The sequence below is a fragment of the Vicugna pacos genome, chromosome 10 (assembly GCF_048564905.1).
Source record: "Vicugna pacos chromosome 10, VicPac4, whole genome shotgun sequence".
Taxonomy (NCBI): Eukaryota; Metazoa; Chordata; class Mammalia; order Artiodactyla; family Camelidae; genus Vicugna; species Vicugna pacos.
The window spans coordinates 6,518,454-6,532,030 of record NC_132996.1 but is presented as its reverse complement, the minus strand read 5'-3'; the positions used below and the strand labels follow the sequence as shown (position 1 = coordinate 6,532,030).

Here is a 13,577-nt window from a genome sequence, read left to right as displayed (position 1 = left end):
GATAAACTCTGAAGAAACTGGAAACTAACCAATAACTCTGAGAACTGAGTAGTAACCAAACATGTACTTTTATCAGAAAACCTTGCATTTCATGAACTCATATTGACTGCGTGCTGTAAACTCACCCAAATTGTAGTATTTCACGTTGTCTCCCAATGTGACCTTTGTCAAGTCCTTCAAAGTATCATTTGCATCAATGATGCTCTGTGCTCTGGAAGCATGCCAGAATGCCATGAATCTTGCAATGAATGATGCTGCAAAGATTGCCAACATACCAAAATCAAGCATATTCCACAACTCAAACAAGTACTCCTTGGGGCCTTGAGTCCAGATTTCTTTACATTCGGCCCATATCATGCCTGCATTGGAGAGAGGTTAAAATACCAATTCAGTTTTATACATAGTACTTAATATTTGCAAACCTCAAACTCCCCATTTGTACTTGCCTATCCCTTTTCCCCCTGGTAACTGTAAATTTGTTTACTATGTCTGTGAGTCTGTTTCTATTTTGCAGATAAGTTCATTAGTGTCTTCTTTTTTCTTTTTTTTTTGAAAATGAATATATGTATGTGTGTGTACGACTGAAACATTGTGCTGTACACCAGAAATTGACACGCTGTAACTGACCATACTTCAGTTTTTAAAAATCAATTCAATTTCATTCCAGCCTTAGCTCTTCAATAAAAGAAAATAAATTTGAAAGTTTTCAGCCTGACATTCAAAACTCTTCAAAATGTGGCCTCATCCCACCCATCCAGCCATTGCTCCCTTGTCCCCACAAGTTCCACAGTCCAACAATATCAAGCAATTTGACAAAGTTCACCAGGAGCCTTCAAACAACAAACATGTTTTGATCCATTAATTCTGTACATTAAAAATATATTTAAAGGATGTTCATCATAGGATTATTTATAATAATCACCTACAAACATACCCATACTCATACACTCAAATAGAAGTATTCATGGCACTTCCACAGATGGAATATTATGCAGCCATTTAATATGATATTTTAATTACCATGGGATAATGGACACAAGAATGTATCTCACAGGGCTCCAGGAATTTAATTGGCCGTGGGTCTCAGCTACCATGTTCTGAAGACTTTTGCCCCAAGGGCAGGCTTCCTGTTTTGAGTCAATCCAGCACTGCGTTTGCCTCCTCGGCAGTTCACACTGGACATTAAGTTAAAAGTGCTCCCTAGGACCTGTTCATGTGAGGTGTCATCCAGCATGTCTCCCCATGACCTCTGCCTCCCCATGTTCTTGCCAAACTTCCTCTCATTGGTCTGAGCTCACCACTCAGCCTTGTTGAGATCTCTTGGAATGTCAATTCCATCATGCAGCCTTCCAACTTTCTGTCTACTGAAAATTATATAAATTTGCTCTTTGTGATCAATAATGTCAGTCTTTTCCCTCAAGCCAACCGGCGTCTGACCTAAGTAGGCCACTTCTTGTTAATATTTCCAGAAGGTCCAACAACCTTCTTTCAAGAATAACTTCAAGAAAAATAAATACCCGTGTCAGAAATTGAACCAGGAGGCTAACATACACTATCACACATGTCCCTTCTGCGTTGTTCATTGCTTTCCCTTTAAATGAACACTGTGAAATCACCTCTGAATATCAAATGCAGAGGTTATTGGGGCCAATAAATCCAAGGAAAATGCTTTTATTCATAAAATTAAAAGCTTATATTATAGGTTTAGCTTTCTAAGTGAAAAAAGAAAAACTTCCAGTCTTTATAATAACGTATTAGTATGGTGAGAGTGTATTATGTTTGATAAAGAATGAAATTAACATTCATTATCTCTAATCCCATTACATAAAAGTTAATGCTTTCAAAGTTTAAACCTGAACTGAAGTCATATCTTGCTTAATATGTTTTCAGTAGGAATACCACTTCCATATAAGACCTATGAACCCTTCATGAAGAATTTAATAATAATCATAGTTGTCTGTAATTTATTAAACATTTCCTATGTGCCAAGCATTGTATTATGCACTTTACACATACAACACATTAAAGAAAAACCTATAACTACAGGCTCTTAGCTTGAGATAAAGGCAATGTCCAAATGATCATTCTTATTTTAAATCAAATATTCAATGTGAAATATAATTTATTTCTTACAGGTTTATGGTATAAGGTAAATATCAATTAAATTTGAAAAGAACTAGAGGAAAGTCAAATTCCTCTTCCCCTCTTTATCTAAGGTTTACTTCGGTGATGCAATTCACATGTTAAGACACCATCTATATTTCTCCTCAGAACACATCCAGGAAATGAAGTGATTCAGAAGTTTTGAATAACTCTCAGTGCTGCTGAATTACCTTATACTCATTTAAAACGACCATATGGAATCCAGCAATCCCAACCTTGGACATATATCCAGAGGGAATTCAACTTTGAAAAGATACATGCACCCCAATGTTCACAGCAGCACTATATACAATAGCTGAGACATGGAAACAACCTAAGTGTCCATCGACAGATGGCTGGATTAAGAAGCTGTGGTATATTTATACAATGGAGTACTAGTCAACCTTAAAAGAGAATTTAAAAAATCCATTTGCAGCAACATGGATGGACCTGGAGATCATTATTCTAAGTGAAGTAAGCCAGAAAGGGAAAGAAAAATACCATAAGATATCATTCATCTTAAAAAAAAAAAAGGAAGAAAGAAAAAAGAAGACACTAATGAACTTATCTGCAAAACAGGAACAGACTCACAGACATAGAAAACAAACTTATGGCTACCAGGGGGAAAGGGTGGGAAGGGTTTATAAACTGGGAGTTTGAGATTTGCGAATACCAACTACTATATATAAAATAGATAAAAAATAAATTTTTCTGTATAGCATAGGGAACTATATTCAATATCTTGTAGTAACCTCTAATGGAAAAGAATATGAAAACAGTTATATGTATGTATATGTATGACTGAAACATTCTGCTGTATACCACAAACTGACATATTGTAACCGACTATACCTCAAAAAAACCCTAAAAAATATTAAACGATCATATGGTAATTTGTATAGTGCTTCATAATATTTTGAATGATCATCCTATCAGCCCCAGTATGAGGAAGTCAAGAGGACATCCCCTGCCCTAGAAGTGATATAAAACTGACAGCTGATGCTTCTCCAGGTCACTGGGGAGAACCACGCTTACAGACCCCGAACAGCTTTGTGTAGAGATCCCTTGAGCCCTCACCCCTTAGCACTCTCCACATATCAACTCTGGGTGACTTCATGCACAGTCAGGACCTTAATGAAGATTGCCAACACTTTATCCACAGCCTGGCTTCTCCCAGGGCTCGCATTTTCTGTTATTTAGCAGTCATCTTCACCTGGAAATCCCATGAGTGCTTCAAAGTCAGTAACAACCCAAACTTACCAGCTTTTCATCCTGCCAGGCTCAAGCATGATCTTCCCTCTGCATTCTTCCTCTTAGAGAACTGCAGTCACCACCTTGTAACCCAAGGCAGAACCCACAGCCCTCCCTTTCTACGTGCAATATATCACCACGTTCTCTGAAGTGCATCCTTTAAGAAGCTCTCAAGTCCCTTCCCCCGTCCCCTGGGTTCTGGTCCTCCTGCTCGTCCTCACGGGGATCACTTCACTTGTCTCTCAGCCTCCAGGCTCACCGCTCCTCAAAGCCACCCTCCACCTCACAACTGCTGTGACCTTTCTAAAATGCGACGGGCCACATCACCAGCAGCTAAAAGTCATCCTCTGGCATCTCACTGCCCCTACCTCCCATCCCCCACATCCACCAATGAGCCTCTGCTCCAGCTCGGCCTAACTCATAACATTGCAAGTGGACCTAATTCCACATCTTTGCAGCTAACATTTTGCATTCATGCCTCGCAGTGTCCTTACTCCCCACTAAACTCTCAGTCGGGTTAACATTTCCCTCTCCTCAAAGCCTCAGGCTGAACGTACTGTCCAGGGAGGCCTCCTCGGCCCCTGCCACATCCCACCCCACTGAGGTTTAGGTGCCAAAACTGTGTGTGTTCATAACACCCTCACAGCCCCTCAATTATAGTGTCTGCCACGTAGGTTTTCTTTACTGATTTACTTACTGATCTGCCCCCACTCCTCCCATGAGACTTAACTTCCTTGACCGTAAGGACTGGAATTCATTCACTTCAGTATCCTCATCACCTAACAAAGGCACTTTTCGAGGCAGCTGTGAGGTATTTAACAGCTACCAAATTTACTCATTCATAAATATCCAATGGAAAGATCTTTTTTATTTGCACTGTATTTAATGACAAGCCATATGGATGGCTGATTCTAAAGACAAACAGCCTAGTAATGAATACTGTATTCCCTCTGCTTCACTTACCATCTGGGAGACCTAAAGCAAATCACTTCACCCTCACGTTAATGCAGCAGTGTACACGTTATTATTATATTACAGACTAGAGTGCCGAGGCACAAAGAGACTGCATGATGTGATGAATGTAAACTGCCTTGAACAGCTCTTGGTACATAACAGATGTTCCATAAATGTGAGTGGCTCCTACCTTCGGGTTCTATTAAATCTCAATATAAAATCATGTGGTTGTTTTTAAACTGGAAGTTACCGCCCTCCCAAAGTATGAAAGGCAGTTTTTCATCACTGGCAAGGTTTGATTAATACTATACTGTCCCTTTTCTTCCCAGGTTTTTCTTGGGGATCTAAAAAGCACGTGGCATGTGAGCAGACTGTGGTGTCGACAGTGAGCTCACGATAACTGAACTTTACAACCACAAAGCACGTCTTGTCTGTGTGGAGCACTGCATCCTGCTGTAAGCATTCGTTATCACTGATGGGTGAGGACAGTGTCGTTCAGTCCTACTGCGGAGGCTGCGAAAACAAATGATGACAGAAGAGCAGTCTTTACCTATTACCCAGGATATAATGAGCATCTCCATCCACGAGAAGCAGGATGTTTTCATCCTGAACAGCTGTTTTGCATTATCTGTGCTGGTTTCGTTAGGAAGGAGTTTGGTGCCTTCAAATCTGTCAGCTGCATTCATGACTAGCAGTCCCAGAAAAATGGTGAAGGAGGCTGCGTGGGCCACAAACTTCATGAATGGTCCTCGCATTATCTTCGCCATCTGCCAAGACACACGCCAACGGAAAATCTTAGCTTTGTTTGGTATGCTTTGCAAAACACATGTGCATACGCCAGAATAAACATCTGTACACTCCAATGTTCTGCTAAGATAATCATGCAGCTATAAAAGTTTCATCATATTACTCATCTACACATGCTGATATTCTGGACTGATAATTTAATAAATTAACTTTTTTACTGAGTGACATTTACATTCTTAAAATATTATATATAATACTGATAAGATAATATTTTATTAATATAATCATGACAAAAGGCAGAGCACAGTATCACAGTTATTCATGAAAGGCAAACTAGTTTGGTGGGCACGACGCACTGAGGAAGCAGCAATGAACGTATTCAGTGGAGTCTCCCTTGCAGTGTATACACCCTGGGTTGATATTTGCCTTGCTCGCTGTCCCCATGTGTATTTCACTGCCACGGGTGCAAGGCGGGCTTCACGTGATGCTGCTATGTGGGTGGTGATGTTGCAAAGGGAGTAAAAGTCAGGCGACCCAAGGAGAGAACTCCCAGGCAAGGACAGGACAGCAGGGCAGTTCCCATCACGTATTGATCAACATCCTGGAATTACACTGGATTGAAAGTCTAACATTTTAGGTTCAGGTTCCAGTTTTATTTCCTCATTAGCGACTGGCAATGAGTGAATTCCTAAACGATGTGAAAATCAGAGTCTTTATGGAAAAGACGGAGACAGTGAAAGTCCTTGTGCGTCTATGGCACAGGATTCATTTCTGTCTGAGACGCACGATTCCTAGCTGGGACAGAGGGTGGCTTGTGTCTCCAGGACATCCAGGATGCGTCTCAAGGGCTCTGTGCATCACCTAAAATGGTAAACAAAATTCAATATGTGTGTGCAAGGATTCCTTCTTTGGAGAGGGCCCAAAGCTTTAGACAGCTTTTCAAATGAGTTTATTATTACAGAAAAATGTATAAATGAATGATACCACCACCAAAACTTAGCCAGTAGTTGCATGTGCCAAGTACTGCTTTAAGTGCTTTCCTCTGTTAATTTCATGAAATCATGACAATAACCCAAAGGAGTGGGTGTGACTAAAATGCCCATTTTACAGAAGAAGAATCTGAGGAAGTGAGGTCCAGAAACTTTGCTGCAAGGTCACACAGCCCATCAGTGGTAGAGCAGCAATATGCACCCAGGCAGACTTGTTCAGAGTTAACGTTTCTATTTGGTTTACAAAACAATTTCATATTTTCTCATTAAAGTATGAAAATTCTTAGACAAAAATTTTTCTAAGATTTAAAAAAGCTAAATGCTATCATGGAAGGAATACAGTCGAAGTTCTCTGTTCCTATAAACTTTATCTGTATGGTTTTCCAAATCGCAGAAGTCAGAGCTAGAAGAAATCATACATAGTTCCTTCTCTCTTGATATTTAGAGTCTCAGGCCAGGCAGAAGATCAGGGTGTGCGTGTGCGTGCGCATGTGTGTGTGTGTCTTTATCGAAGTCAATCAGTCTATCTAGTTTTAAGCCAATGGGTCCATTTAGTTGGATATATTGCAGAGCCAGTCCAAAGTTACTGTGTAAAAATCTGCAGTAAAAATGATGTCTAAAAATATACTTCCGTGAGAATGTTCATTAGCTTAAATCAAAGAGTATTTTCTGTGTTTTTTTAAGATCCTATTTAAAATAGAACTCTCACATAATCAAGCGAAGATAAAGTTAAAACAAGCAGGAGACAAAGGTACGTTTGATTTTCTTTTGCCTATCGTCCTCAGCTATGTTTTTTTTTAATATGGACTTAAAAAATGAACGTAAATGTGTATTTAATTTCTTTTTCCATGGTATGCCACGTATACAATTTTAATCCTACATTGTTTTATATAAGATTCATTACAATCATGATTATGTAAGCATGTTTTATATGATTTATTTTAATCATGTTTTACACAAGGGTTAATCATGTAGATAAGATTTACTTAATCCTTTATTATAAGGTTCAATATCACCCTGGTGAATAAAGCTATTATTATAAATCTTCAACCAATTTTTAAAAATTCTCAAGTTTATATGACTGCAGTAGAAAACTAGGACTGGGGCATTGACTGTTGGTAGTGAAAACCATGGAAAACATTTATTCCCTGCCTCTCTCCAGACAGAATCAGAGGTGGCCTTCAAAATACAAAATTACCAAAAAATCAGGAGAGCACAAATTAACATAGGAGAAGAAGAGAAAAGGCTGGGGACATAAAATGGGTGAGAATAAAGCCACCCACATTACAGCGGCCCCAGTGTGAGGACGCTGGGGCCCGAGCTGAGCTGTCTGGACGCGTCCAACGCCGAGGCTCAGTCGTTCGGGCAAGGGGGTCTGACGGCCTCACTCCTGGCCTGGCGGCCTCCCTTCCTCACTAGGTCCCTGGCCCTGATGTAATATGACTCCTTATTTGATTCAGAAGGGAGAGAAAATAATCAAACCAGGCCTTTTTGTGGCTGACTAAACGTTCTGGTTTAAAGAAAAAATTAAGCAAGAAAACAAGTAAACTCAAAACCGGAAAACCAACAAAAACCTGGTTGACGGGAAACCTAAATGGTGTGTTTGGATACTCGTATCTCCTCTTTCTTATTACAAATCACTGACAGTTGTTCTTCTCCTTAAACTAAGGGAGATTCTAGCACCATTCAAGGGACTTTAGGAATTGAGGTGCGTTATTCATTTCAGCAAAATTTGTCATCTGTAATATTTTGTGATGCAAACAAGTTTCTAAAAAATAATCATAAAGAAGGGACTTTAGCCTTTGAACAAAGTGAACGACTGATATACCTGGAAAACGTTTCAAGGTAAGCCCTGAAGGAAATACTTGCCTTTAAGCATTGTATAGCATATTCTTTTTAAGCATTTATGGATAATCAAATACTTAACTATTCAATATCAATAGTAACAGAAAAGGCTGAAGCTAGCTTAAGCCAAAATGATTTGAAATCACACTGTAACCTACTTTTATTGTAACGAGTATAAAACATATTTGGGTTATGGTGGAAGAAGAGAACAAGTAAAAGACTAAAAGAATTCTTCCAGAGAAGAGCAGACTTGAGGAGAGAAAACCAAACTTTACTTGTTTGTTTTCGGAGGGGGAGGTAATTAGGTTTCTTCATTGATTTCCACTTGGAGGAGGTACTGGGGGTTGAACCCAAGACCTCATGCATGCTGAGCATGCGCTCTACCAATTGAGCGATACCCTTCCCCTGAAAACCACAATTGAAATAGAAGCAGGGACTCTGTCAAGGTGCATAAGCCTGCAATTTGATCTGGCTTAATTTTCGTGGATGCTTTGGAATTTTTTTTTAATGTTTAAAATAGTATTTTAAATATAACCAATATAGCTTGAGCAATCTCCCCCTATTTAAATAAAAATCAATTCTGGAAGCTTTAATGTTTACGTAAATTACTAAAGAAAAAAACTGTAAAATAAATGTTATCATCATGTTTTTAAACACTAAATAACAATCAGTAAAGTAGATTTTAGACATAAGAAAAAAAAATACCTTGACAGTGTCCTTTTAATTTGTTAATTTGCCTCAGTGTTCATAAACGAAGATGGAAGACAGATGCCAGAAAGAAACATGGCCAGGGAAGAAGAAATAGTGAAGGAAATCGGGTTAATAAGGATTCAATCAAAATTTAGGAAACGTGTAGCTCTAAGGAATGTCAAAAATAGCCTGTCACAACACCAAGCACTCTGGAAGGCACTGTGCTTCTGAACTCCCTGGATATGGGGAAGGACAATTATGCACTTTTAGAAAAGATACTGTAATTTAACAGATCACAGAATAATAACAATGATAATTCAGAAGTCCTTCCTCCCACTTTTAATTCAGCTTAAATTTCTGCAGGCCCAGGAAATGTGAGTAGAAGCAGAACAGAGACTACACACATGGATGGAGCCTATGTTCTAGTAAGGAGAATTAAAAAGTATTTTTTCCAAAGTGAAATCTGTCATTCCTATGAAAAAGGGAAGAAAAGAAAAATTTTAAGTTTCTAGAACAAAATCTAGGTGATAAATTTCTAATTCTAGTAAATGTCACTATTCTCACTTTATTTTCCTTCTTTGTATTTTATTTATAGGAGTGGGCTTTTGGCCTTATAAATTTAAGGGGAAAACTTCATGATGGTAGATTTTGGCCCTCATCAGAAAATACCCCATTTCCAGTTCCTAACACCAGCACTGGAAGTAATTATGAAGTTCCCTCCATGTGAAAAAGGCTTTGCACCAGCTTTCTACCATAAACCACTTAAAAATATTTCTATAAGGTTAAAGCACCAAATATGTAACTACGTAATAAGAAGAAAATATGTTGGTAACAGTGATATATGCGTTTGCGCCCACCTGCTACAAATGTTTAAAAATGAGTCATGTGTTAAGAACAGCAACTGACTCAACTATCATATCTACACAGCATGTGACAGATGATCCAGCAGACATTTTAGCTACATAGCTTTAGAATGATTTCATTCTGTCAGAGTTAAAACTTCAACAGTTCCAGAAATGTGGCTTCTGAAACATGGAGACTAAGATTGTTGGCAATGTAAGGCACACAAATTTCCATGCAGGTTAACAAAATGGCAGAGCAACATTTCCCAAACTTGCTCTGTTGCACTGATGGAAGGCTAGGTCCATTTGCACAAATTAATTTCACCAGTCTGGGAAGGTAGAGTTGGCTTACAAAAAAGAAAACAAAACAAAAAACACAAAACAAAAACCAGGCTGTCTTTGTTGTCGGGTTACAATGTACTCTGTCCCTAAAATAAATATTCTTCACTGAAACAAGCATTATATTAGTAATTGCACAATTGTCCTTCATTTATATTAAGATTTCTGTGGTCATATTAGCTAAAATAAATACAAAACAAAAACTTTCATCTCACATTTTGCCAGAGGAGGAGTAACAAGAGGAAGCATGTTCTTTTAGGATGCTATTTGAAATATCTGCGCAATGCATAATATAACCTCATTAAAAACACAAAGATGTATGCATAGGCGTGATTAGAGAGAAGACAAAAAGAAAACATACTAACTGAGGTTTTCTTTCACAGATTAAGAGTGATGATGTTACAGGTTAATTTTCTCTTTCCACTTCTTTCTCTCTGTCCTATAGCAAGTATGTGTTATTTTTGTAATATTCAAAACAAGAAGACTATTGAAACCCAACTCTGACTTGCCTGAAATTTTCATTTGGGAAACAGAATTTTCCCTGCTTAACTGACTCTGATACAGACAACTAGATATACTTCGAGGGGAGAACAGAGGTCCAGGCTTCCCAGACATACCTTGCTGCACGGAGCGAACCAGTAAATGAGAGCCAGGAAGGGCAGTCCGATGGCAACGGCGAGGACCACAAGGAACTTGACCGCCATGGTCTGCTGCCGCAGACCAGAAAGGTTCTCATACCATATCGAGAGAAGCTGCTGTTGGCAGTTTGGATGAGCTACAAACTGGCAAGGGAGTGACAAAACATTGAACAGGGTGATTAAAGAAGGATTCAGCACATACTCTTTTCTTGTGCTGTAATATTTTGGTCTGCGCTTTCCCATGAAAAATATTGTTAGAATTAAATGACATAAAATGTCTGGGTGAAGGGCATCAAGCAAGGTGGGAGAGGGTTCTAACATGTATTACCTAAACTCAAAGGTTCCAGTTTATCAAACTTCCTTTATAAGCCTAATGGGCTTTCTTTCAAAGGATAGAAAAATTTTGGAAATTTAGTATTATACAAAGATTCATCAGACTTTTATGATGACACGTTTTTCATCATCTAGAAAGAGCTATGTAACGGTTTTGCTAGTCCAGATGTCTAAATACTCTTTTAAAAAAACGTATACTCTTTTTTTTTTCTGCACTGACCTAAAATGCTAAACTTACTTTATACTAAATTCCCCTTTGCGTAGGGGTATGTCTTTTGGACAGCCTTTTCTATTCCGTTGATATCTCTTTTCATTCCTGTTACAGAAACTCTTTCAATAAGAAAACTTTATAACTGAACTTTACTTTTCTTTTTCAGAAGTTTTTTATTTTCACATATTTATTTTTTTTTTTACAAGTGAACCCTACATGTGACGGAGAGCAGCATTATTTTACCTACAAAGAGCAATAACCCAAAATAACAACTTGTAAAGAATATTAAAAGGTTAGACTCTTAAGGATGGTTAACTTTGAAGATAATTAAAACAAGACAATGCTTGTCTTCTCGGAATGGTAAGGTTTCATAACACCCATTGTGGCTGGAAGAAGCAAGCTCTCCCATACACTGTTGGCATCTGTATAAACAGGCACACCTTTTTTTGGAGGGAAATTTAGCAAATGTTTTGAAATAACAAAAGCCTAAAGAAAATAATAAACACCCTTAAATAGCAAACTGATTAAATGAACGTAACAATGATACGCAGCTTTTGGAAAAAATCAAGTGGACGTTTATTTCCTGATGTGCGAAGGTGTCCAAGATATAAACTTATGGAGAACAATGTAATATTGATTAACTACTCTCCACTAAGAGTTAAGAAGATAGAAAAGGGGTGTGTCTATGTTGTTTTAAAGTTAACCACAGCCTATATTTCTTTTATTATAAAACCGATCATTAAAAACTGATTTTTTAAGACACCTAAGAAAGCAGTCCGGGATGAAGGCATGGCGTGAAGACAGACTAAAAATATTCCACATATTAAGGTGCAGGAGATTCAAATGCACTAAAGAAGGAATTGAAGGTACTGGTCTGGGACTGGAATATATTAACACATGGGAAAATGGAGTTGAGTCTTAGATAATGGATATTCCTATTCTATAATAAATGCCTTGCAGTTTGAACCCACAAAGTCATTTTTATATCATTCAGTAAAGGAAAGTGGCAGTCACCACATAAACCAGTCTAGATTTTAAAGACTGGCGTTTGGTGTAGCTTAAATGCCTCACAACCGGGCTCCTAGGATTTGTCAGAGGACCAGCCTGGTAAAGCGTGTTAATTAGAAAAACCCAGCTCAGTCTAATCATGCCAGCCCTTCATCCTTAATTAGCACCAATAAAAACTGAAATGATGTAAATGGGGCTTCATGCCTGACCTTACTTTTTTTACTTCGTACTTAATGGCAAGTTTCAGACGGCTGAGATTTGGCCGCCCATGGTCTCCATCACTGTGGCGTGTCTCCACATCCCCATTCAGAATGGCCTCTACCTCTTCGGTATTTCTGCACAGATCGAGGAGTCCAACAACAAAATCTTTGCACTGCATGGACAGTTTTTTGTAGTCATTCTAGGAAGGACAAAGCAAAGCAAAAAACAGTAATACAGAATTAGTACACTTTACTATGCTATGCAGCAGAATTTATTGGTGACTCGACGGTCTATAGAGAAAACAAAAAGAAGGTCTACTTTAGGTTCTCTGTTCTTTTAACATGCTTTGAATGCTGTTCTGCTGAGTGATCTCTGAAATATCTTAGCACTGTAAAGATTTTCTTCATAGCCTAAAAGGAGAAATTTATCTAAAGCATGACCAAAGTTACCAAAAAGTACCATACTGTGCCAAACTCACCTGTTGATTCAGGGGAAATATAAAGTAAGCAAAACCTTCCCACGGAATGGTCGTACTATTTTGCAAACATCATATCTTTCGTGTTCATAGCTTCAAGAGCTGAGCACATAATATATACTTGCCAGATCTTTAGAAGACTTTGCAAACGGTGTTGGTAAACTTGAGAAACAAAGGACATTTGGAAAGGTTCCAGAAAAAAAGCAAACATGTATCACTTGTCTATTGAATAAGTTGATTTTGAGGAACTTTATGTGCCAAACACAGGGTCCCAAAACTGAGATCTACGATGAGGCCTGCAAACTGAGTTTCTTCTCTTTGGAGAAAAGAAAGTTTAATGAAAATGCTTTCACTGTAATCTATTGCTGATGACCTAACAGCATTTAGAAAGTTCGGATCATATTTAAACACCGAAAACTCATTTTGAACTTATAGACCCCATGCATTCATATCTTCACTCAGGTCTTGCTAATATTTCCTTCCTCTTTATTCCCTTACGTTGAAATCAGGCCATTTGTGACCCAATAATAATAAAGAAAACCAGCTAGAGCTCGTTGTATTGCAAGCGGATCATATTATCTTCATCTTCACTGTCTCTTGATTACTTGGGTTAAATAATATGTCCAAGATCATGCAGCCACTAAGTGTCAAAAGGAGGCTTTAAACCTAACCCTGTTTGGCTCGAAACCCTTTGCCTGCAAGAATCTCTTCTTTGTAGAATGCTTTTCTGTGTTGATCTTTGAAGAACCAGGAGTCAAGCCAGGCAAATATTATTCCCATTTTGCACATCATCAAACTAAGATCCCCTGAGATCACAGCCTCAGTGGCAGAGTTTACTCTCAAAGCTAGTTTTGCAGATTTAGAATTAGTTGTCTCTTCCATCTTGAAGTGTGGTGTAGGATAAAAAGCTCC

General features: G+C 38.3%; 1 protein-coding gene across 2 annotated transcripts in view; it reads right to left on the bottom strand.

The window, feature by feature from the left end:
- The window catches only part of TRPC6 (transient receptor potential cation channel subfamily C member 6), a 97,297-nt gene that overhangs the window by 15,955 nt on the left and 67,765 nt on the right, over positions 1–13,577 (bottom strand). The window contains exons 3-6 of one of the 2 annotated variants that reach the window (XM_072968918.1): positions 12,204–12,389; positions 10,417–10,581; positions 4,898–5,114; positions 126–359 (exon numbers count right to left, since the gene is read on the bottom strand). In XM_072968918.1, the coding sequence (XP_072825019.1) occupies positions 126–359; positions 4,898–5,114; positions 10,417–10,581; positions 12,204–12,389 (802 nt within the window). The remainder of the gene's footprint in view (positions 1–125; positions 360–4,897; positions 5,115–10,416; positions 10,582–12,203; positions 12,390–13,577) is intronic. The other variant, XM_072968919.1, reaches the window with a different exon arrangement.